This window comes from Pezoporus flaviventris, unplaced genomic scaffold (genome assembly GCF_033815535.1).
Source record: "Pezoporus flaviventris isolate CSIRO_AGI_PZ_B2104156 unplaced genomic scaffold, CSIRO_AGI_Pfla_v1 ptg000005l, whole genome shotgun sequence".
NCBI lineage: Eukaryota > Metazoa > Chordata > Aves > Psittaciformes > Psittacidae > Pezoporus > Pezoporus flaviventris.
In genome coordinates, this window is record NW_026892553.1 from 9,948,059 (window position 1) to 9,973,485 (window position 25,427).

Genomic DNA, 25,427 nt, shown 5'->3' on the forward strand with positions numbered 1-25,427 from the left:
TTTTCTGATTCCCAGCACAGTTTTGGATGGTTTGTTTGCTGTGCACTACATTCTTGTCCTCCACAGGAAATCATAGCACCAACTGTATCAGTAAGAATCAGAGCACCATACAGTGCAGTTGACAAATAGTAGGTTTTGGTTCATTACTTAGGATCATAGGTAAAAATTTTCTGTAAATAACAGTATAATATAACTTCCAAGACAAATTACAACCTATACAGATATATGACTGTGTATATATAAACCTATCTATACAACTCAATTAATGTAGAAAGTGTCTTTGGTTTTATTATACTATTGAATTGGGTCTCCAAGAAGTCTCTACTTACAGGACAGGAGAACAGTGTCATAGATTATAAACTTAATTCTTTTGAGTCACTTACCAATTCACCCAAGCATACAGAGCTGGTTAGAAACTGGGAGGTTAACCTGAGTCAGATTTGCAGGCGCTCATGGAAGAAAATAAGTATGAAGGCCTTCCTTCTTCTGCCAACATGTTCAGTGGCATGAAGTGCCATCCATCTCACCCTAAGAAACTCTTTGAGGCTCAGCAATGGCCTTCTTACATGGCTGATGTGCTTCTGAATCAAGAGGGTGAGGAAGCATTCTTAAAAAATAGTTTTTTTTCTGATTTCACTTTCTCAAAATCAAATACTTTTCCCTGAAAATCCTGAATTTTCAGTTATGCAATGGCAAATATGTATTTTATTTGGGTAGCAGACACTTTCACTGCACTTGATCAAAAATCTAATTTGTTTCTGAAGATGTTGGTTATTTTACTTTGATATTTTTGAGCCAGTCTCTTCTCAGTTTATTCTCCTCAGGTCTTTCTGATGTAGGAAAGTTGTATTCATTGGAGTATTTTTTCTGTTTCGTTCTATACAGTAGCCAGTCCAATAATTGATAGTGATAAAGAAAAGCATCAATTTCTACATTTTGTGGTCCTTGTGCACAATCTAGAAGCAGTTTATGCTTGTTTGCATGTTTACTGTTTTGTGTAATAGTTAAATACTTGCTAAGAACTAAGAACCTGTGGTGGTTCTTGAACTAAAGCTGAAAGAGCTAGTGTCAAAATCAGGTGTAAGCAACATAAGAGGTAGGAGTCATTCGCAGTTTTCAAAGTCATGGGAAAACATCTCTGGGCAAATATTCTCTGATGATGATCCTGTACATCTTACTGCTTTTCATGTATTCTTCATCATCTTCCTTCTTATTCAACACTAGAGTCAGCTGTTGAAATAAGGTCTTAGAGAGCAGAGGCACAATTATGGAAAGGCCATAATTGTAAAATAAAAATCAGAAGGAAATTGCAATTAAAGTGAAATGATTGTCTGGTTCACTCTGGCTTCCATTTTCTAATCATCCTAAATTATTTTAATGCATGTTTTCAAGCTCAAAATTAACAAAGGTCCCATGATGTAATTCTCCTAACACCCATTGAATATTACATTATACCAGTCTGATTTCATTCCAATCTTCTGCACACCATCTCCCACTTAGGGTGTAATGTTTAGAGACCTCCTACCTGCTCTGTTTCTAGATAGTACTTTTAATACATGAAGGTTTGGAATTGTTGCGGATTTAAACCCAGTTTCTTATTTGAAAAGAAAAGATAAAAAATAACTCTTAAAACATGTTTTTCTTTGAAATATCTTAAATTAATAATCTAAAGCTCGCATCAAGTCTAAAACAAATCAAACTCAGTCATGAAGATGAGAAAAAGGAATTATTAACTGAGTAGCAAGGCTGATGGAGCCTCAATGAGATCATTTTGTTCAGAGATTAAAGGCGATGAACACTGAAATAGTTGAGGAGGATGGCTACGAACACATCTGACTAGAGCTGCTAAATTCAGTAATGATCAAAAGTTAATTATCAAAGCAGAGGGAACTACTCAACACAGACAATTTGAGTCAATAGCTAAGCAGCCCAGAAAAAAAAAGTAATTTGGAAGAAGTATTTTCCTATAATGAAGTTATATAAAAGACGTACATTTCAAAGAAACCTGCCTAAAACATGATTGCATTCTTCCTGATCAGAGAAAAATAATTAGCTCTAATTGACAGACCTGCTGCACACCAAATATTTTCAGATAATATATTTCTGCATCAAAGCTTAACGTGTAGAGTTACTTAATGTCACTTTGAGTTTGCCTTCCTTTATCTTCTGCACTGAGCATGCTCATGATACCGCAACAAATACACTTTGAAAAATGAATGAGCAACACCTGTAAGACAAATAAAAGCAGGAGGCCAGATCCTGCATTTTTGTCTCAGGCAGAATCCCTGACATGCATTCTGTGCTGTGTTTAACATCACCACAAATGCACTCAGAGGCACACTGAATCGTTTGTAATAGGAAATGGCCAGTTGCTTGACCATCCAACATTAAACTAGGATGGCATGTACATTAACCTGAGAGTTTGCAAGATTTTTTAAAGCTCTTTGTGAATGGGCCTATGTGTGGAGGACCCATGTGTCCCTCCAGCATGTGCCTTTTCTTAAAAGTTAGGAAAGTGCCTTCTCTCAGTAACAAAGGGATAAAATGTGGAAATTCCTCATGTAAAAACCTAAGGAAAGATAAGTGCTAGAATCATCATGGTCCAAGATAATAACATATATCTGTAATTCTTCTGAAAGCTACCCCATTTCTTTCAGGGTAAACAGTTGCCATCAGCGCAGCTAAGTAATCAGAAAATCAAACATCCAGTTTAGACTCTACTCTTTAGTATTCTATGACTTTGACATTGCCAATTCTCACTCCCTGAAATATCTTCCTCTTCTTTAATCTTTCATGTAAACAGCTTAGCTCACACCATCATGCACATACTTTCTAGAATATCTTCTGCTATACTTTGTATTAGAATTGACTGCATTATTATTTACTTGTGATCCTAGACACTCTTCACTCTTCTCTTTTCTTTATCTGTATTTTGATAACAGGTTTTGTGTAGTGATTTTTTAATAATTCAGGGGGGAAAAACTGATTTAGATGCAAGCATCACATGCTTGAACTCAAAATTGTAGTAGTCCAGCTATTTGGTATATAAAAGGGTCAAGCAAAATACCATTGTACAGTCAAAAAAACCTCTGCCATTGTGGAAGGCTCTTTATGAGCTTTAAAAATAATCTTAGTTCCCTGTAGGATGGGACTGAAATTGGCGTTTAGTGGGAGGCTTGGGAAACTGAAATGCTATTTTTGATGGTGTTTTAATCCATTTTAAATGAAGCATTTGTGTGTTGTTACATGTGTTTTATTACTCAGAAAGATTTCTTAAAAACATGCTTCTGACTCTGTGTTTGCACTCCTGAAAAGGGGAGATTTAGGAGAGTGTCATTGGAAAGAGGGGCAACTCACATTATCTCACTAATGAGGCAGGGATCCCAGTTCATCATATGCTTGTTTGAGAGTACATAATTAGGTTTGGGTCTGTAACACTTACTTGTGCAATCTTAAGTTTAGCATTTCCTGAGGTTTAAGTGTTTTATTTAGCAACCCTACTGTACAATTAGTATAATTGTTTCCTATCATGCATTCATTGATTTATTCTTTAGATGAAAAATACAGTCCAAACGAAAAAGTCCACATTTTATTTGCACACTGGGAGCCAGCCCAGAGGATTGATGTTTTCCCATCTTAGCTCTCGCAAGCTCTAATTCCTTCTCCCATATTTTAAACTCATTATTGGGGATTTCTATGGATTTAAACACAGATTTTATGTTTGCTATGATTGGAGGCAAAAGTGCCAAAACAGCAGGTATTTTGAAAAACTAGCCCTGTTGTAGAGTCCAGAGGAAAACTCATTCTGGCAAAATTTGGAACCCAGTTGTGCAGGTCCCAGAGGTTTCAAAAGGTTTTCATAAAAGTTTTAATTCCTCAAAAGCAATATGAGCATTTTTCAGGACTGCTAACATTAGCAGTTCCTATGTTGGAACCTTTTTATTCCCATCCTTAAGCATAGCAAAGGTTAAAGTTCCTCACCAACCCCCTTCTCAATTTTGATAGGCTTTATAAAAATATCTGTGAATGTAATTAAGCACTAAAACTTCCCCTACTATAATAGGTTTATGGATCAGTTGTCTTAATTTTGCCTTTCACCGCTATCCGTGCTTGTAATCTCACTAACCATCTGACCACTTTTCGTGCTTAAATCTATTACAGTCTGGTTCTAGCAAACGCTAGGAGTTCTCTGAAGCGATATGGCCACATCAGTTTATCCAAAGGTGATGTTTCAAGCCTTCTTGTGTTAAAACGTCATTTACCTGTTCTGGAAAAAATCAGAGGGGGGATGCAAGGTTGTTTCAGATTACATAATTGTGCCACAGAAGCATTAATAAAGCATAAAACCTCCACTAAAATCTCGAGCAGCTTAACCAGTGTGATAGACTGGCGCGGCTCTGCCATCGCTGCCCCCAGCTGTGTTGCTTAGCAACATTTTAATTCAAGAAGAATCGAAGGAGATGAAATCCCTGTGGAGAGGGAAACAGAAATAAGAGGGCCGTTGACAGATGATCTGAGTTGTTTCTTCTAATATACTGTGAAGATCACTGGCTCTTTTCATGAATGATAAATGGACTGTACACAGATCAATGGGTTCAGCAATAAACTGGAACCAGGCTCCATGTCTGAGGTGGTGCAGGCCGAGAGGCCCAAAGATTTACTCATTTAGATGATTTGGAGTGTGCTTTCTCAAAGGTTTCACAAGAGGAAATTGATCTGAACATTTGGTCATCCCTTGCCCTTTCCTGTTGCTGGTGAATAAAAACTGTTTTGGAGATGGAGTCCATTCTTCCCATTATTTTTTCCTGTTGTTCTTGTTGCAGATATGGAAAGATAGCTTATGACAAAGGGACCAGACCTCAGAGTGGTAAATGAAGTAATCGCCCTGAATGAGCAGTTCCTAAACACTCGTGGCCATTAAAAATAAACAAACCATGCTGATATCACAGACTGGGGCAGAAGTGCTCAAACTCTGTAGTGCTCTATTCCTGAAGAGTGACGTACACACTTCCAGAGAGCATCCACAGGTTGATGTTTGCTTGCAGCTTGGTTGTGCTTTGGTGTGTTGCCTAATTGTTTGTTTCCCCCACCCCTCTTCTGTTTACAGGCTGCCGAAAAGACAAAATTGAGAAATATTCCTGTAAAGTAAGTTCTTTTTATATCCATTTGAAAATGCTAGTCTAACCAACTTGTTGTATACGATCACTAAAAAGACTAGGACAGCAAGAAGGGCGAGGAAAGAGATAATAGATTTCAAGATGCCCCTAATCATAGCTATAAAAAGGTCAGTATCAGTGAGGAAAGCTTTCGATTTCTCATGTGTCCCTAGTGATCGCACTCCCCAAGTTTCATCCAGTTTCCATAAATTAATGTGTTGTCTATGAATAGCTGCCAAATAATATCACAGTCATACTCAATACATAGTGCTCCTAGCCTTGGGGATGTTTGTACATGCTAAAAAGATTGTGATTTTTAATTGCAATCCTTGAGGAGGTCTGACAGGGGGGAAATAACTAGGAATGTGCCAAATGATTTCTAGACACATGGGAATATTTTGCACCTACGTATCAAGGCTTTGCCATCCTGTTGATTAAGAGCTCTTTCTCACTCCCTGCGTGCATCTCTCATACCATACACACACGTATGTTTCTGCTCTTTTCAGTAGGACTGTGTGAAGGATGAGCAAGCTACTAGGGAGCAATTTCAAGGGCATTTTATGGGAAGTTCTTAAATCTTAGGGCACTAGCAGCAACACTCAACCATATATCATTGAATTAAGAAAGTTGCTATATAGATGTCCTGGCTCTTTGAGAAAAGCCATTTTCAGTTAAAGCTACCAACAGTCAGTGATTCAATTTAAATAATGAATACTCGGGTTTTAATGGGCTCTTATGTACCAATAAAACACATATTTTTAGCTTCAGTAGGAGGTGATCATTGCAGTTTAACTAAGTCGCAGTAACTGTATATTCCTGTTATAGACAGGGGAAATGCTTTTATTTTTATAGTAGTTTGCTGATTATGCTGGCTTTTGGGCTGGAGTGGTTTTGTATTTGTAAGAACATGCACTGACAGGACTCACAAATCATTGTGGTTTAGCACATATAACAAAAGAATACAGTTCTACTTCTCACTTGGCTTCCATCATGTATAGATATTTGCACCTTATAAGGTGAATGCAAAATGTGTGTGAGCACTCGTTGGAGTGATTAGGCAAGATGCAGGGTAATCATAAATCACTCTTTCTTTATGTTTCATTCAATCTGATAAAAATTAGAAGTAAGATCCGGCAGGGACCTGATAGCACATGAAACTTCTGATAAGACAAGGAACCTCTCTCGCCTATAGGGCTAGTTCAGATTCAGTGCAAGCTGAATTAAAGTCATTGTTAGTTGTTGGTTGCTTAATAGCAAGTGTGAAATGAGCTGTTTTCACCTCACATTCTAGAGAACCCAGGAGTTCCAAGGTGATGAGAGTCCTGCAGAACAAATCCAAAATAGTTATTTATCCTTCGTTCACTTTTGTTTAATATTTTGAGTCAAATTCTCAGGAATGGCTCAGCTGAATTGAGTTTTCCCACATATAACAGAGACATTGATCCTTTCAGTCATTAAACAGCATGTATGTGACACTGATACCCACTTAAGCCACCAGGATGATCTGAGAGTTGGGGCAGAGGGTGATTTAGATTAAATCATTCCTTTACAGGACTTCAGTAACACTAACATTTTGGAATGGAAGAAGGCCAGATGGACATTCTCACTCTTTCCACCTGCATGGGCATATTTCATCCTGTCATATTTCCCCCAACTGGTTGTTTAACTTCTCTTCAACTTTGTTCATGGTGGCAGCTTCAATTAGTACCTTAGGGAACCCATTATGCATATTAATTACACTCTGCATAACAAAACAGCAGAAAAATCTGCCTAGTATTTTTCAGTGACATGCAACTATTTAAGGTACCTGTATACAATTATGATTGTGTGCTAAAATACTACCTCTCAGTGCAAAAGTAAGAACAGTGTCTGTAAGATAGCCATAGTAGATGCAGATTGCATTTATGTAAGTGTCACAGCCACACTTAGTACAGCTCAGTCTTGTCTAGCTTTTACTCATTGCTTTTGCAGCTCTCAAAAGTCAAAGACGATTTCACTTGAATTTTAATGTTCTTCAGAAATGCAAAGTAAAGTTAGTAGCTTCCATTGTCATAAGGGCTGAAAGCTGTACAGATTCCTTCTACCATATGTGACTTATCACATACATTTTTAAAAACACATTTCTGTTATTAAGACATATGTGATAGTACACTTCTGCAAATGTGAATTGTTTTTGGCTAAAAGCCATGCACTAATAAGTTGAGTTGAATCTAACTGCATTTGACATCTGTTACACTATATTTTTTTACATATATAAGTATACATAAAATATTTGCAGTTGTCATTAGCATAAAAAATTCCCTTGTTTTTATGTTGTGCTGACATAGTTCTTGTGTCCCAAAACTGCAGTCAAAAATCTCTCCCTTTTAATGACTGTGGTTTCTGTAGAGTCCTTGGACAGAGTCTAATATTAGTTTAGGGGCATGATGAAGATTTCAGAAGTGGTCTGTTTACTTTTCATTGCACAGTTTATTAATGTTGGTGGTTTAATGTCTGGTAGGAAGTTTAGTGTTCTTTTTTTGTTTTGCTGAATTCCTGCAGCCTTTAACCTTATTGGAGGGGAAAAAAACATGGAAGTTTCCTTACTACAGTTCATTAAGGCAGCCAAGTGCCTCATTTCTTGATGTACAAGTATCTGTAGGTGCTTAGACTAACAGGTGTGAACTTCCTGAAGGCCAAGGTAGATGCAGGTGCATTTGGCTCCTTCAGAAGGCTTGGTCTCAATTGCATGTTGTTTATAGCGCTACAAGACAGTACACATCCGTAGGAACTTATTTTTATGTATTGGTAGCATCATCTGACATGATATTGTTACAAATACACACACAGAAAAAGGGCAAGAAGTGTCTGTGTCTGCTGAACTGTTTTTTTCTGGGGGTAGTTGAAAAGGGGGGAGGGTGGAAATAGTGCAGTTACTTTTCCAAAAACATAAGACCTTTTTTTAGCTGTATGTGGCGCCAAGGTGTCCCCATAACTGCAGAATCCATGACATTTAACTCACTTATCCTCTCCTGCCCTTGCTTTCTCCCGTTGGTTTTATCCATATTTACATAGAGAGTCTGTAGTAGAAAAGGGATTTTCTGGATGCAAAGTCCTATATACTTTCTTTATTACTTGCTGGTCCTTATCATGCTGTTCCTACCCCTGAGTCTTGAAGGAGGTAACATTACTTAAGTAATTTAGTGCTCTGGAGGGTTTATGATTTCTAAAGAGCTGTTACATGAGAAATTGTTTTTAATTAGGACACATCTGAGGAAATAATCCATATACCCGGTGATGTGATGGAAGAGGGGGAGAACTGCAATACCATTAAAAGTCATGTTGTAGTATAAGCCCAGCCGGTAACCCAGAACCGCATAGCCAGTAGCTCACCCTCCCCCTTTTCCCCTGCATCTCCAGCCCCTCACTCCTGGAGGGATGGGGAAGAGAATCGGCAAAATGCAAATCCCACGGGTTGAGATAAGAACAGTCCAGTAACTAAGGTATAACACAAAACTGCTACTACTACCACCAATAATAATAATGATAAGGGAAATAACAAGGAAAGAGAATACGAAACTAAAAGGGGAAAAGGCAAAGAAAACTATAAGCACAAGTGATGCACAGTCCAATTGCTCACCACAGGGCGACTGATACCCAGCCCTACAGTGAATCTGGCCCTTCCACGTAACTCCCCCGCAGTTTCTATGCTGGGCATGATGTGCTGTGGTATGGAATACCCCTTTGGCTAGTTCAGGTCAGGTGTCCTGTCTCTGCTTCCTCCTGGCTTCCCATGCAACTCCTCACTGGCAGAGCATGAGACTGAAAAGTCCTTGATCGGAGTAAACTTTATTTAGCACAACTAAAAACATTGGTGTTATTAGTGTTGTTCTCAGGCTAAAGTGGAAAACACACCACTGCACCAGCTACTAGGATGGAGAAAAATAACTTGCAGCTGAACCCAGGACAAGTCAATAGCATCATTGTTCTGAACCCAACTGATCATCACTCTTCCCAGATTTTTTTCCCAGGCTTTTGTATGCAGTAGGAGCCCACTTCAGCATATAGCCTAGAGGAATCATGTTCATGTTGGCTTGGACCACATCACTTCTATCAGTTGGGTTAAGCTGCAAGATCCCCTCGTATCCAGTCACAGTCAGGTACAAATACCTTTGGCTTGGCAGCCTGTACATTAACATAGAGTAAGGGTCAACCAACCCAGGGCTTTATCTGCCAGTGGCAGAAGGTAGGGGAAGAAGAGCAGCAATTACAGAGGCATCCTTCACAGGTAGTGTCCTCCCACCTTCCTACACACAACTCTTTACACCTTCATAACTGCACATCCGATATTTAGGAGGTATCACTGGGCTTGCTGTCCATGCAAAATCTCTGAAATCTGCCTATACTTCCAGTCCCCACAACATCATATGGCACTGAGCACCATAGTGCCTTTTGTTTGTTTTTTCTGTATATTCATGGGAATCCACACAAGTAGCTATTCTTATAGTTATTCTTACACAAAAGAGCAAGTGATTACTCACTGTTCTTCATCCCTGAAGTCTTCCTACTCAAAAGCCACTCATAATGCGGTTTTCCCTCTAAGTATCTGAGCCAAGGCAAGTCTCTGCAATTGGAAAAGGAAGGCTGTATGTCTACTAGTCATGCAGAGACAGTAGTTAGTAGTATTAACTAATTTCTTTTCACTATTTTCCATATTAAAGACATGAGTTCTTTGCATGGCAGTGCCCTTCTGACTAATGACTGGATATAATGCCACTCTAAACAAATGCCTCAGATTACAGTCTTTTATAAAAATGGTCAAATGGATTCCTTGGGAAAATGTAGGCAGGTCAAAGAATACTTCAGCTAAAACCTGATGTCATCCAACACTACAAAATACTTTTTATTTTCTTTTTTTTTTAAGAAAGACATTAGATATTTAAAATTGAAAATAAATGCAGTTAAGAGTGGTCCATGCAGTCCATGAACTGCTGTAGAACTATGAGAATATTAGAATTGACTTCTTGCTTCAGGGACTAAAACATTGCCTTTCTTAGTGTTCTTTATACTTACTTCTTTTATAGTCCCTTTAAAAATCTTCAATAGAAAGCAATGGCATTTTCCCCAAACACCTGCATATGCTTAGATTGGCTGTAGATTTAATGAATTCCAGATACAAGTTTGGGGATTATAGCTTGTGTTAAAATCCCACTGCTTTTTATATTTTCAAAACATATTTGTTTTCCATCAGCCACAAGTTTGTTAACCAGAAAGACTTCTGGTGTTTATTGTCTTTGCCTGCTGTAAAACTCATCTCCTCAGAAGGGCGTCTGACTTGACTTGGTATGGTTTTCTGTCCCAACCGTCATTGGAAATGCAATCCATTAACATTTGATATCTTGACATTTCAATTGACCTCTCATTTGCAAAGCGCAGTGGTATTTTTCGTGGCCTTTTCATCCTTGATTATACATGGAATACAAGTGACTGTTTCTACTGACTGCACTTTAAAAATATCTTTGTTTTACCAGCTGGAGTGGCACCTTGTTTTTCTCTCCCTGGATGGACCTCATTCTGCATGGAAGGTTTGAGGTCTAAGCAAGTCATGCAGAGCCAGAGGATTTTCTTATTGACTCACTAAGAGGGAGGGCAAGCAGGTCAGACTCTGAGGGTCAGTTAATGTATGCTGTAATTGCAGTAAGCATAAACAGATCTTTTGCTCCTGTTGGCAAAGGCACAGGCCAGTGGGGTGGGTCTGAAGGTTGGTTTGTTTTCAAACAGTCCAATAAGGCATTTGTAACCAACAGAGGTACAAAAGGGGTGTTGTGCTGTTGGCATGTATGCTTGGCTCTTCCACTGCAGGGTATCTCCTGTCCTGTATGTAAAAAATGAAGAAACAAAATATGTCATGTCTAGGTTGCAAAAGCATCACCTTCATGGATAATTGCATTGGAGGAAGGCCATATGAACATATTTATATATGTATGTATGTGTGTGTACATATATACACACATACATATGTACACACATGTACACACATGTATCCACAGGCACCTGTGGACCTGTGTGTATGTGTGCCTGAGGGACATTTACTAAAGGACTTCAACCACTTTTAAAGAAGGAGAAAGCCCAGACCTGCTATAGGTTCTCATTCACAGTAGAACTCCTAGGCAATTTCCACACTACCACCTGTTAGTCTCTGCTTCTAAACCTTCCTTCCTGTTGTTTCTCCTCAGACTATTTCTGGAGAGCTACTAAATCAGCCAGTACCAATTCAATTAGTTCTAAAAATCCATTATAACATAGTGCCTAAATTGCCTGCCCATATTCATTTCTCAAATCCATTCATATTTATGTTTTAATACTTTAAGTCTAGCATGCAAAAGCACTCAAATCCCCAGCAGAAATCCAGGAAAAAGCCTGCTTACAGGCAATTATAGACAGTGTTCTTTAGCCCATGATCCTCCTAGTCTGTCCACTTAGGACAGACTAGGCATCTGCACAGGTGCAGAGTTCAGTCAATGGAATCAGTTTGTTGCAGCAGCAATAAAGTCCCCCCAGAAATTCCCAAAACCCCAGGTGCCACTGATTCTGCAGATACAGCCATGTGGAAGAGTCTGTACAGACATGCAGTACTCACAGCGGGGTCAGCAGCTGGAGCATCACTATGAAAACCAACACGTATATGCTCCTGTTGATTTCCAGTGAGTTTTACTTAAGGGGGCTACATTTCCTCAGCAGAATGTGAACTCTAGAAATGTTGCTAAGGATTATTTTACTCTTACAAGTTAAAGGTTAGTGTTGGAAACGGATTATAGAACTGCCGCTTTTAAACTGTTTGCAAAGAAACGCACATATTAAATCCTTTTTGATGATATCACATTAATCCCCAAATACTGATTTTTATGTAAATTTTGACTCTTGCAAAGCTCTGACAATTCAGCTATCCCCATGTGGTTTTATCAGAGCTCAATTGCTCCTTTAGATCTTTTTGCCTTTTTGCAGTACCTTTTGCTTTATTCCAAAGTCATCATGGCAGCTGGAAGATGTAGTATTTTAGACATAAAATAATAAGTCCATTTAATATTTTACCTTTATTTTCTGAATTTGTTCCTCTGGCACATCTTGTTAGATATATTTTTATCAGTCCAAAGGATAACCACAGTAGGGCTATTTTTATTTCTAGGGAAATGATGCATGATAACTACTGGCAGGGCCCAAAACACTAAATCAGTCCTGTTTCAACTACAGAATATATTAAAAGTCTGTAGCCTGTGGTAATAAGTTATAATTTAGTTGACTAGCATTTTGTTTGGACTTAAAACTGTACAAATGAGTCACGTTGGCTAAGCCCTGAAATATAAACTAGTTTGTGCTTTATTAAGGTTTTCAGCTTCCACCACAACAGGTTCCCAGAGAGAACACACATTTTTCAAATGGGCACAATACATTTTTATAGTGAAATGCTTCCGACTTGATTGTGTAATTTATAGTAGATGGTTAAATTACCACATGTCCTGTGTAGTGCACAGTGTTTGCTTACAAGACAATGAGATGAACAGACTCTGAGAGCTCATTCATCTAATCTCTTACAAATCTGAGCACACACTATCAATACCAAGCACTGCTGGCTGTATCCAGCCATGAGGCGCCCCTCAGCTGCCAAGCCCGGCATGTGGCTCAGTACCCATCGCAGAACTCCACACAGCCAGAGAAACCTTCTCTTTTGTGTATTTTTACTTACAGAGACGTGTATATGCCTGTTGACCAAAGCTAATCTTGCCTTTGTGCACAGTTTTCCAGGAGTCTGTCTTGCAGCTGGACAAAAGTATTTTCACTGTAACTGGGTCATTTTTGTTGTTTTTCAAAACAATGTTTTTACACCTTCGTTGTAATACTGCTTGTTAAGATTAAATTTAGGTCAGTTTTTTAAAGCTACAAAAAAGTGACAGCTTGAGCCAAACAAAACCCCCTTTGTTTTTGTTTTTGTTTTTTTTGCCTGATTCCTTATTTTGACAGAAAAAAAATGTTAGTTAAGGTCAATATTGTTTTAGCATTTTTAGCATGTATCTGCTACTGATCGAAAGAGTACCCATTCTTCTCTCCTCACTCGTGTGGTTTTCATCATTTAGATTTTGTATTTGTCTTTCTTGGTTATTATTTTTCATTTTAAGTTACTTAGCAGTTATTCAAACAGTTACTCTAAGTGTTTGCTTTGGGCATTGTATTAAGTAACAGCTGGTTTCTAACTGCCTGTGATCTGGTTTTAAATTAACACTTTAAAAATGTGCTTCTGATAATTAAGATATCCCAACAAATGCTAACAAAAATGTATAAAAGGCCTCATCCTGGTAAGAACAAGAGGACCTGTTCTGCTGGTTTCAGTACAGCTGGCTGAATCCAGCATAGGAACCTGTCTTCAGTTCTCATGCCCATGAATTTCACTGTTATCCCATTTTTGTTCTGCTGGAAGATAAATAACCAGAGCAAAACTGTGAAATGTGTTAGTGTATGTATAGGACTTCATGATTTATTTAGTTTCTAGCATGTGCTAGACACTCTCCAGATGAAGATCCCTGGCTTGGAGAGCCCAGTAAGAGGCAGTGGATGAAGCTACCAGGCAGTGAGATTTAACTGGAGTTATCAACAGTATCTTTGAAATCTGGAGGCCTGGGTCTGTTCTCTTTTGGACTGCAAATTTCCACTGGCATTTCTCCTGCTTTTACCTTGGTGTGACAGGGGAGGATGGAGTTTTCTTGTTCTTTTTGGCTTCTGGTCTTGTGGTAATATATCTAGTAGGTTTCCTCTGCCTTGTGGAATCATGAAAATAAGGCAGAGTAAAGCTGGTCCTCCTTGCTATCACCTTTTATATACCCCTCAAAGTGCCTGCCATGCAGCTAAACGTCCTTCACTTTGGCAGTAAGTGAAACAGAAGAAAAACAGGTGTCTTCCAAGCATTTTTTTTTAATGCAAGTGGAAAAAAAAAAAATGATCTTGTGCTAAGTGAGAGAATTAGAAAAAAAAAAAATCCAGTCATTTAGGATCGATGAATACGAAAGAAAGGCAAAAGCTAGATAATGTTTCAGGAAATAACACTGCTACAAGGTTAATTTTGCCTAGTACAACATTTCCTAGTATTGAATTGCCTGATATACTCCCTCAGGGATTGCTCCTGCGCTTGCAATAATCGAGGCTGATTTTATTGGAAAATCACCTCTGGATGAGAGACATACACTAGAGAGAACTTTGCATGGGTACAAATAGGTTTTTGGTGCCAGTGCCATGTTGCCCAGGCCAGCACAGTTATAGTTCCCAATCTGTCTGTGCATTCAAGCAGCAAATTCATTAGCAACCCTTCTGGCAGGATAGAAAAATAGACGTATTAGGGAAATTTACTTTGAATTGTTTTCAGGATTTGTTGGATAACAGTTCAGTAATCAAATTGCGCCTCCTAACAAGAGCATTAAGTATTTTTATTAATAGTGGCAGGGAATCTGCAGATATTCCTTTAAGTGCAGACCCCTTTACCATAACACTATGTGACTTGCAGAGATCATGGATGAAAGACGAGATTAGCATAGCTAGAGCAGGGGTGGTTGTAACGTCGAGGCTGATCTTTGGTTTGTGTTGTATGTTGAGGCTGTGTTGAGTCACGTGGCTCTCACATTGCAGAGGCAGTGTATGTTCAAGTATCTGCTCATCCATCACACCCTGCCAGTTCACTGGCTCTTTATTTGCAGAAGTGGGCCCTATCTTGACAGCGCTGTGCTCTCTCTAACTATGGAACCTAAGTTCACATACATGCAGCGGCTTCCAGGCCTTGTCAAGTGGAAACTGAGCATATTGTAAACAGCATGTTTTGCCTCCAGCTGGAGGAGGGACACGTGGAGTGCACAGGGGCTCTACGCTGACCTTGGAGCGACTTTGAGGATGCAGAGGCTGGGGGAGTGCTGGGAAAAGGCTGATTCAGAGAGACAGATGAGCAAGGAAGAAAAATCAAGGAGATTGGCATAAGGTCAGTGGAAAAAAATCCTTCTAAATTCAGCAGGAAAAATTCTTACACTCAAGGCCACCACTGAGCCCTTATAATCAGGCTCTTCTGGCCACACACCAACAGTAGTGAGAGAAGAAAATACCAAATGCAGCTTGCAAGCTAAGGAATGTGCAAAAGCTGGTGTTCTGCTGGGGAGAAAATGAGCATGGACTGGATTTCTTAAAGAAATTGCCTTAAACTCCAGGAATTGGCAGGGTTAAAAATTAGGATTGTGAAAAATTATGTTTCCTAATTCCTTGTTGTCTTCATGATTGTTTCACTGAGGAGAGCCACCCTGGGTATCAATCATAGTAAGCTATTTAGACACAGAAATAAGTAACATGTGGCTTAGCACTTTTGGGTCTAGCAATCAAGTAGCAACCTTCTGCAGTACAACTGTAGCTCAGTTCCCAGTGGGCTTCACTTTGATGATTAGATATATTGAGTTCTCTGTGTCATTCAAAGCAGAATTTCATACAAGTTGGTGTTAGCTTCCTCTCACTTCATTTCAATTTTCAATAACCGGTGTCATCACATGTAACAGTTTCTTCGTAATGGAACTTCATGTCGAGTCAGATTTGTCTTTCAGCTGCAAGAGCGCTGTGAAAAGTCTTCAGAAATACTGATCTCTGGAATAATTGTTACTGCAGTGAAGTCAGGGAGATATTTATTTATTTCTCCAAAAGACTCTTAGGTGCCCAGTCCCCAGATTGTTCAGGAACACTCAGAAAAAATGTTTAGTGTTACATTTTGGGATGGCATTAACATTCTTTACAGACCCCTAGACACTTGCTGAAGTCGTTGTTGTGCCAAGTTAGTAGAAAACATTTGTTCAGTCATATCTGAAACCCAAACTATGATATTTAAAGCCAACTTCTGTGTAAGTGGAGTTATATCCCACGAGAATTTGGACTTCAGGTATTAATTGATCCCTCTGTATTTCAGCACAGCAGCTGTTAAATACTAATGTACTTTGCTGTCACAGAACTGCTACTTCCCTGGTACTTACCTTCTCTCCATTGGCTCAGCCCTGGCTCTGGGCATCGGAGAGGTGACTGTGCGGGCAAATGGAGTGAGCCAAGTGCTTTGCCCACTGGACGATGAAGGCATGGTCCATCCTGGAGGTCAGGGTATAGGGGAGGGAGGGCAGAAACTCCAAGAGTAAACAGCCCAGAACATGCATTGTGGTGAGCATAAACATGCAAGTATCTGTCTGTTCTGTCATGTATATTCCTGGAGAAATTCAGTGTCTTGGAGAATCCATTCCAAGGCTTGAAGATATACCATCCCCCAAGGGCTGCAATCTCAGTCTCTAACTGATGCCTCTTCTCCATAAGATTTCCAAATTGGTGGAACTCTTTGAAGGTCCACCTGTGTCACACAACCTGTACATTGAGATTTATCTGACAGTTTACCATACACCACCTCCCCTGCATATGGATTGTACCAGATAGTGTAACAGAGCAAGCAGTGTTTTTAAAAAGTAGATTCTGGATCACATATTCACAATGAAGCACTTGCTGCAATTCACAATTAATTTTAATATGCTGTGAGAAGAGTGACTGCAGACGGATGTCTCACAGATTTATATTCACCAAGCAGCAAAGATGAAATGGCTGTCTGTATCATGTACTCAAGACTGCCCGTCCCATAGTTTTATTTCTTGGCAGTTTCCTGCAATTTTGTGAAATATTTTTTTAACGTGACTTTAAAGTCACTTCAATTACACAGTCATTATAAGTTTGCCAAGGTTGACTATGGATCGTTTTGTGTTCATTAGAGCACAAAATTAGAATTTTCATTGCAGCAACTGTAAACAGTATTGGCTCAAAGGAGTAAGGCTCTTTTCCCTCCATAAAATCTTGGATAAGCTATAACTGAGGACTTCCATAGGGTTTTGACAGATTTTATTTATTTATTTTTTAACTGCCTTCTGGGCTGTTGGATTTTTTTCTTCTTCTCCCAAGCCCTTGATATATTTGTTTAACTGAATAACCAGTTCCCATTAAAATGATGACATTGCCACAATATGCATGAACAAGCATCTGCAGTCAGTTTCTAAGGCTGTGAATATGTTATTTCTTCAACTTCTTAAATGTTACAGCTTGGTGCATGTCATTTTAGACCCAGTCAGGGTTGTATAAGCCATAAATGGTCTTCAGAAAATAACTGTGCTTCAGGAAACACTTCATCATCTGCTTAAGTCTCACTAAGCCCCATTAAGCTTTCACTTAAGTAATCTCAGGGTTTATTACTTAAGTAATAATTAAAGTTTCTATTTAATATTCTTATGAATTTATGGATATGTATGATTGATTTTGCTTGTCATACTGATATAAATATAAAGAAATTGCTTCAAACCCGATCGTTTTATGTATGCAAAAATAAAGCAAACAGGAAGTAAGTCCAGCAAAGAGACTTTCAAGCAATGGAGAAACAACAGACAGTTTTCAGTAAAGTTCAGTGTTTCAAAAGCTGTCTGGAACAGATTAAGACTAGAACTACCTCTTCTGGATTTAGAAAAACAAGTAAAATCCAGGAAAGCATCTTGGAGAGGAGATTATATTTTTTGCTTGAATTTTTATAGCAATGTCTTGTGGGTTAATTTAACCTTCTTATTACTGATTAGCTCACCAGAAACATTAGCGTTTTAAGTAGTGGGAAAGTAGAAAACAGAACCAAAATGTCTCACCTGATAGCTTTTTAGGCTGAAGGTGAACCTATGCAGCTCAACTTTCCTCCTCTGTCTCATACAGTTAGGGAGTTTGTGCTGCTCCTCATTCGTGCTTCACTTGGAGGAATTTCCAGGCTTTGCTTTTAACCTAATGTGCATTCACAAGGAAAGAAAGACTACAGAGACTATTAAGAAAGTAGCAAAAAACTTCAACAGACATCCCTGTCAGAGCTTGCATAGCAGCAGTCCCCTGCCTTGCCCCTATAGATCCATTGAGCGCATGTTCTTCTCTTTGCATGTGGCATGTTCATGTCTTGCCAATGGAATGCCCAGTTCTTAGAATTATGGGTTTTTTTAGATATAATATGCCATGAAAATGTCATTCAGGATAAGACATGTCAGTGCATGCACCAACAGGCTTTATCAGCTTATACCTTTTAGCAAAACCTGGAGCTGCAGTGAATGGGGACAGCAGACATACAGCAAAGGCGTATCTCTTCTCAAAGAAATGTGTTTAACAAGATTATGTACTATTTGCATTCCAAATTTGCAATTAGCACCCCGGGAACACACAATAAAATCATCCAAGTGGCAGATAATGTGTTAGATATATGTAGTTAGACTTTCGTAGATTAAACACACTATTAGATATATGGTAGCGCAGCTACAGTAATACATTTTATAGAAATCAGTGTAATCTGAATAGCATGAGAGCTCATTGAAATGATTCTCCTTACTAAACCTGTGAAGTATGTATGTTTGTGAACGCAGTGTGCACATGCAGGAATGCAAATTACTAAGCAGAAAGATTAGCAAATTGTGGATTGTGGAAGGCTTACTGTATATAGTAGAAAATTTTCCTTCAACGCACATAGAAAGGTTTGATTCTGCAACTTTATTCTCAACCCTATAATTTTACACTAGCTGGCATAAATTAGCAAGCTAGAAGTCTAAATATATGTGTCTGACATGCCTCTCAAAAGAACTAACAAGACAAATGCACATGGTGAAACAGGAGTAGTATGTGTAAATTATCTATGCTTTTCTGCACATAGGTTACATTTCAGTCAGGTAAAGGAAAGAAAAATCCTTCAGCTGCAGTTTATCTGTGTTGTTTGTAGTCTTGGAGTTCCCTGAATGTATTTCTTTTTAACTTCAAGGACTTTCAGTCTGTAAAGAAACTGGCATTCCTTCTCTACCAAATGTGATAATTTCTGAATCCAGACAGTTGCTTACTTGCATTAATGTGCTCAGTGGTCTGGTGGAAATCAGTAAAATGATGAGGCACAGTGAAGGGGGATGATTGGCCTTCCACATTTATTTATTCTGGATAAATGGTGCCCATTAATCTATCAGGAAAATACGGAATTAGCAGGGAAGAAACCACAGTTGCAAATTTGGCAGTTGCTAGCATGCACAGATGGTCTTTCAGTGTTTTAAGATTTTCCAGTCTTTTGATACTGATACCAACATTGAAAAGTAGCCTGTGCACTGCTAATGTTTACCTAGAATAGCCATAGAAAAATAACATTGTGTATTTTGAATTGTTCAATCTCCTCTCCGTGTATTTGCATTAATTTCTTTAATCTTTAAGGTAAACTTTTTATGCTCTGTTTTTCTTTGGTTATTTTAAGAAGCATAACTGGTGTATGATTTCCTGAAGACAGACAGTATATCCAGACAAAGTCATTAGCAAAGAAAGAGACTCTTACATGTGAATTATGTTGAACAAAGTTTGCAGTTTCGTAGTCCAAATTGCTTTGCTACTGTTACACGTAGTATGCTTCTTTGTAAAGTGGTGTTCTCAAAATGGATGAGGAGTCCCCCCTTGATGGAGTGTTGTTTATTTGTATTCTGCTGACAAGCACTGATTTTCAGTCACTGTAGCTTCACTAAAGCTGGGAAACTGACCCTGGCCGTGTCTCCATTCAGTGTTTCAGGGCGTGAAGTCAAGACGGAAGGATGATGTCATCTGCTTAATTTCCTTTGGTAGTGTTTGGTTGAGTCTTTAAAGACCTTGCTGGCACATTTCACAGAGAAAATCACAGAATAATTCTTGCCGACTTTACTTTGAGTTTATTTTCAGCTGACTCAGAGGGTACAGTACCTTACTGACTGTTCCGAAATGTGCCTTCTACAGTGCTGTGGTTGTGTACGCAACCCATATGTGCACAGAACAAAGACATCTTTGACTACAAACAGGCCAAGGTGCTTTGTATTAAATATCAGTAAAAACTGTTGGGGGAAAAATAAAGCAAATAATCTCTCTGCACTACAGATTTTAACCTGGTGAAAATAGATGTGAGATGCAAAAGTAAGATGGAGTTTGAGATGTGTGACAGGAGCACTGTATGCTGCTATCTCCAATGTATCCAGGTATATAGGTCTCATTTATATAGATCTGTATGAAGATAGATAGACAGACAGACAAATAGACAGTCAGGCAGAGAGGTGGATATGGCTATCTAGATAAAGCTGTACCAAACCTACAGGACATTAGGGTATATAGGTATGCTTTTAAAGCGTTTTTGTTTTTAAGTAAAACAGGGTAAATGAATTCTGTCTTGCCAGTATCTACCAATGAGAGAAACATTCCTGAAGTATTAAATTTTACGTGCTGATGAGAAAATTTTCTAATTATGTTCAGCAAAAATCTTCAACATCTGGATACCGTAGGACAGACTTGCTGCTTTAGACAGTAGTTCCCATCCTTGATGCTCATAGCCAGATGTCATGTACCACCTTAGAAAGAGAACTTGGTTTTGTTTTACAAGCAGGGATGCAAAATGTAGTTTTATTTCCCAGCTTGCCAACAGCCATCTTGGGTAAACAAGTACTTTAGATTAAGACCTACCTGTCATGAAGGGCAGAAGAATTAGGTCATATATTTCACAAGCTAAATTTCTGGTTATTTATCCCAAGAGGATGGTTGCTTTTTCTGCACCCACCTGATACTATTGACTAATGCTTGGTGTGTAATCCATTATAACCATCTGATCTTTTTCTGAAAACCCATCTCCCTGGTCATTCTCCACCTTGCATTTTTGCTGTTGAATTTTCCAGATAAACTGTACTACTTTGCACTTAGAATCAGCTAGGTTGAAGAAGACCTTTAAGATAAAGTCCAACTTGTCTACATTGCATTTTATCTTGTTTCTTACTTCTGCTTCATGTGGAGGATGTTTCATACGTCCACTTCTTACTTCAATGTCTTGCCTCCGCTTCATGAGGATAATTTTGCATTCTGACCCATCCTCCAAAATACTTGCACTTCTCTTATTTGCTAATTTAACAAGCATACCTCCCTTTTCTCTCATCCGGACTGTTAATGTCCATGTCTATTGTATAGCTACTGTAGCAGTAGTTAGACTTTACCCTTGACAGATATTTCTTGCCAGATCTATAATAAAAATGAGATATAATACTGGTGATGATTTGGGCAATTTATGTGATGATAATCAATAGTTTACCAGAATGGATCAACCTTTTAAAATCTTGAAATGGCTGCTCATCTTGAAGGGCTTCTTGTGGAAGTCTAAAGATCATGGAGGGTCTGAACTATTCAGTTCTTTTGTGCATATGTGAAAGTTTCATTTAGCAAGCCACAAAAATGCACAAACAACTCAATGCAACACATTTCAAAGTCCCTCCCCAGCAATTAAAGGCTCTGCAGTTCTGATTGTTTGCTAACACACCACATAAGAATTTTATGAAATAATGCCCACCGTCAGTGTTGCCGCAGCACTGGCAGTTTTTTTATGTTCCTGTTTTGTCATGAAGATTGTATTGAGAAAAATCCTCAATTTCCTTCTAGTCTACATGACATTTAAGAGGGTGGTGTGGATCCTAGACTACTTGGGACAGAGATTCAAAAAATGGAAGTGACAGGAAGTGGAGAGGAAGAAGTCAGACACCAGGCTAGACTAAGAAATGAGCACACAAGGTTGTTGTGTAAGCAAAAGCTGACCCTGGTCAGTTCTAACTAGCATTATCTTCACTCATTCCAGATATTGCTAGAGGAATTTCTTCATTTGTTTAATATCAACAAGCAATTCATCTAGACTTCACTCAGCAGTCACATACAATCATATCATCACTCATGCACACACTCCAAATTCATGCACACATTCAAGAATAAAGCTTTGTATCTAATCATATATGTAGAGGATTGTTCCAGACGTATACTGTAGCATGCGTACTTCAGCTTCTCTTTTAAAAGGAGCTGTTCTATATTTTTTAATCACTGCTCTAAAAGTCTGTTTGCAGGGTAAAGGATTCCACTCCTTTTGTCCTGTGTCCTCCATTGCATGTATCTATTCCTCTCCCTAGCTTGTACAGGTGTATAGAAGCCCCAGTTCTGCCTCTGCTCTAGAAGCTATCTCAGACCCTCACTCTCCTATAGGAGTTCACTAGCATTTGGGGCACACTAGCACATTTGTATTCACTTGGGCACATGTACAGTGCTGTTCACATCTTCTAAACAAAATATCCTGGAACTCAGCTCCCAAGCTCTGTCGGGTCATTCTCCTGCTCTTTGGGTGTTCTGTACTGCATTTGTGCATACCTGATTGCCTAATTTTGCTTTTATTGAAATTACCTGGGCTTATCTTGTAATTCACTAACATTTGCCAGAGTAAAGGCAGAGCCATGGGCTTGTGGTTTGGCCCAGAAGATTGTCATTCTCTGCATAAAAGCATTTCTGACTCACTTTTATGCTGTAACTCCATCAAAGATTTTTTTTTCTTGGCCCATAACCATTGTACAATGATCAGTCTTTTAAAGAAAAGTGTGTATCTCCAACACCGAAGCCTAAAGAAGTTACTTTTGTTGTCAGCTTTCTAGTGTACCCAGGAGAAAATCTATCCTCTACCATCCTCAGAAGTGAGAACTCAGGGAACAATCTTACATCCATTTTTCCATTTAGGTTCCCAAGTGCCTTTGTGTATTTGCTCTGACCTTATGGTGGGAAGAGTTATAAGTTACTAGCAGTCATCTTCTCCATATTTTTCCTGTGACCATAATTCGGTGGAATGGAAGCATTCCAAAACAATTAGAAACACAGTCCATAAGCAACAACACAGTCCATAAGCAACCTGCACTAAAAAGTTCAGTGTAAAACACTGACCTTTAAGAGGCATCAAGAAGATGGGCTTGCTGAAAGTCCTGAATCTGTTCTTCATAAGCTTTACACTTTGTTCGTATACTGGACTGCATCTTAAATATAAACCTATCATCAGGTTTAGCAAATCAATACTGTAAGAGTGTGAAATGGTCCCCAGAAATCTCCAGAATGCTATTTCACAGTAAAAGCAATTGAAAAAGAAGCTGCAGTGGAATATCTTATGAGATAGCCATTTAGATCACAAAAGGATCATAAAAGTCAGAAGCAGTTTGTTTGAAGCAAGGTTCATAATATAACCATACAGAGCTTGCTGGAAAGAAAGAGGAAAATTGCAAACCAATTTGTGGTTACAGCTTTTTCTGTCAATTCTACAGGGATTTAAAACTTGTAAAAGGTGGAACTTCTGCCATCTTACATTGCTCAACTAGAAAGAGATAGATACAATCATAGTAGCTGAACAAACAGAAATTATTGAAAGGCAGTATAGTCTTCATTAACTTCAAAGCAATTAGCACTTCTTTGGTTCATTTACTACTGAGCAAGGTGGTGTCAGAAAGCAACATTTGTCAGTAATAATCTGAGCATCCTTTGAGGCTTGCCTTCATATATTCTCATAATATTTTGTCAGTGAAGTTTTGCTACGTTATGCGCAGTAAAGGCACAAATGAAAGTAATGTTTCTGTGAGGAAACACCACCTGAGCATGCCACCCTTCTTCAAGCATTTTTCATCGCATAACTACAGATTTCTTCAAAGATGGTTGTGTCCCAGTGCAGGACAATAGGAGCAGAGTGTTCTGGAGGAAGTTGTGTGTCACAAAGCAAAAAAAAAACCCACCATAAAATCAATTCATTTTGTCACTCCCATTCAATTCCACAAGTGTCTGCGCACACCCTTTGAATTAACATGTAATCTTTGTTCTTCAGTTAGAGCTAACAGATGCCCTGGCTAACTAGAATGGCTCAGGTCAGATTTAAAACAATCCCTCCTATGTCTGGAAACTTAATTAGGTTGCAGTTACAAGTCCTTTAATGTACATTTTTTTAAATCTTTATGAGTCATGGTTGATTAGAAGCTAATAGGGAGCCAGTCTACCTTCTTCTTTGCTTCCTTTGTAAAAAAAAATCTAAACAATAAAAATAGTTTCTGTTTATTCTTCTGATAGCATTTCTCTTTAAAGAGTGGCATTGCTTTAATAAAGATATAGGAAATGAAATTTCAGCTATGTTACATTCAATCAGATTACTTTGGACAAATGAAAAGTAATACTGCCTCCTTTAATAGCATTAGAAGAATTGATATTGCAGAATCCTTTTCAGATCACAGCGCACTGAAGATAAAGGCCTGATGCCATTTACCCTTTGGTGATACCCATGTGCTGTGTCGCTGGGAAGTGTCTCAGTTATGGGTACAGGAGGTGGAGAGTTAATGTGCTGCCATACACTGGGAGCCTTCCCATTTTCCTGGCTGCTGCCACCACAGGTGAGGCTAAAGCCCAGGACAGGAAGTACAGCCAGGTTTAGGTATGCAGCTCTTTTGCCTAGGGATGCTCTCCACAATACTGTAAATGGAGTGGGACACAGCCTCGACTCTCCTGCATCACTCCAACATCCAAGAGATGATGCAGGATTGTTCAGTTATGCATGATCACGTTCTAATTACAGTATCTTTAAGTGATGGTTGTCCTGAAGAGTTCACATCTGTGTAATGGAGTGAAAACTGAACTTTTTCTGTTACCTTAGAGATGGCTGACATGGCCTATTGCAAGGAAGCCTGGCTAGCCAGCTCTGGAAGGACCCCCCGGCTGTTTAGTAGGTTTTGCTGCCTGCCTCTGTGTAGTATCATCAGAGTCCGTTCTTCATACAGATACACAGCTGCTGTCATGCTGGGGCTCCTCAGGCACCAGGCATGAAGCAGAACAGGCCTATGACAGCTCTGCAGTGGGAGATGCCATTGCCCCAGGATCAGGTTAACCTGAAGTCATGCTCTTAATTTCCTAAACTACTGCTCTTCACTTCTCATCAGCCGAAATCCTGGACTTTAGAACACTAAATGAGTGCTTGAAGTGATTAGGCATTATTTATCTACATTTAGGAACAATGCATTTCATTCATGTCATCATTTACTTTACGTATTGGGAAAGTTATTGGGCTCTTTGGGCGATTTCTGTTCCAGGAAGCGAGCATGGCATTTTTTGTCTTACACAACCCCCATTTATCTCCCAGAGCCTGCCTTATGGAATGCCACTTCTTTTTTTTCAGTTTTGCACATATTCTTGTGTCTGAAACAATGACAAAAAAAATCCACATTAAAACATCTGTTCTAATCCATTTATCAGAAAGGGACAGTTACAAATAGCACTTTACCTATTAATTAGCAACATTATTCATCGTATAAACTCAAATCATGCTAAGGCAGCTTCTTTTCCTTTGCATGATTTGCACCATTTTTATCATCTTATGTG

General features: G+C 38.8%; 1 protein-coding gene across 4 annotated transcripts in view; it reads left to right on the forward strand.

Annotated features, from left to right (window-relative positions):
* The window catches only part of AFF2 (ALF transcription elongation factor 2), a 364,050-nt gene that overhangs the window by 283,015 nt on the left and 55,608 nt on the right, over positions 1-25,427 (forward strand). For all 4 annotated transcript variants that reach the window (XM_061445966.1, XM_061445969.1, XM_061445967.1 and 1 more), the window contains one exon: positions 5,108-5,145. In XM_061445966.1, the coding sequence (XP_061301950.1) occupies positions 5,108-5,145 (38 nt within the window). The remainder of the gene's footprint in view (positions 1-5,107; positions 5,146-25,427) is intronic.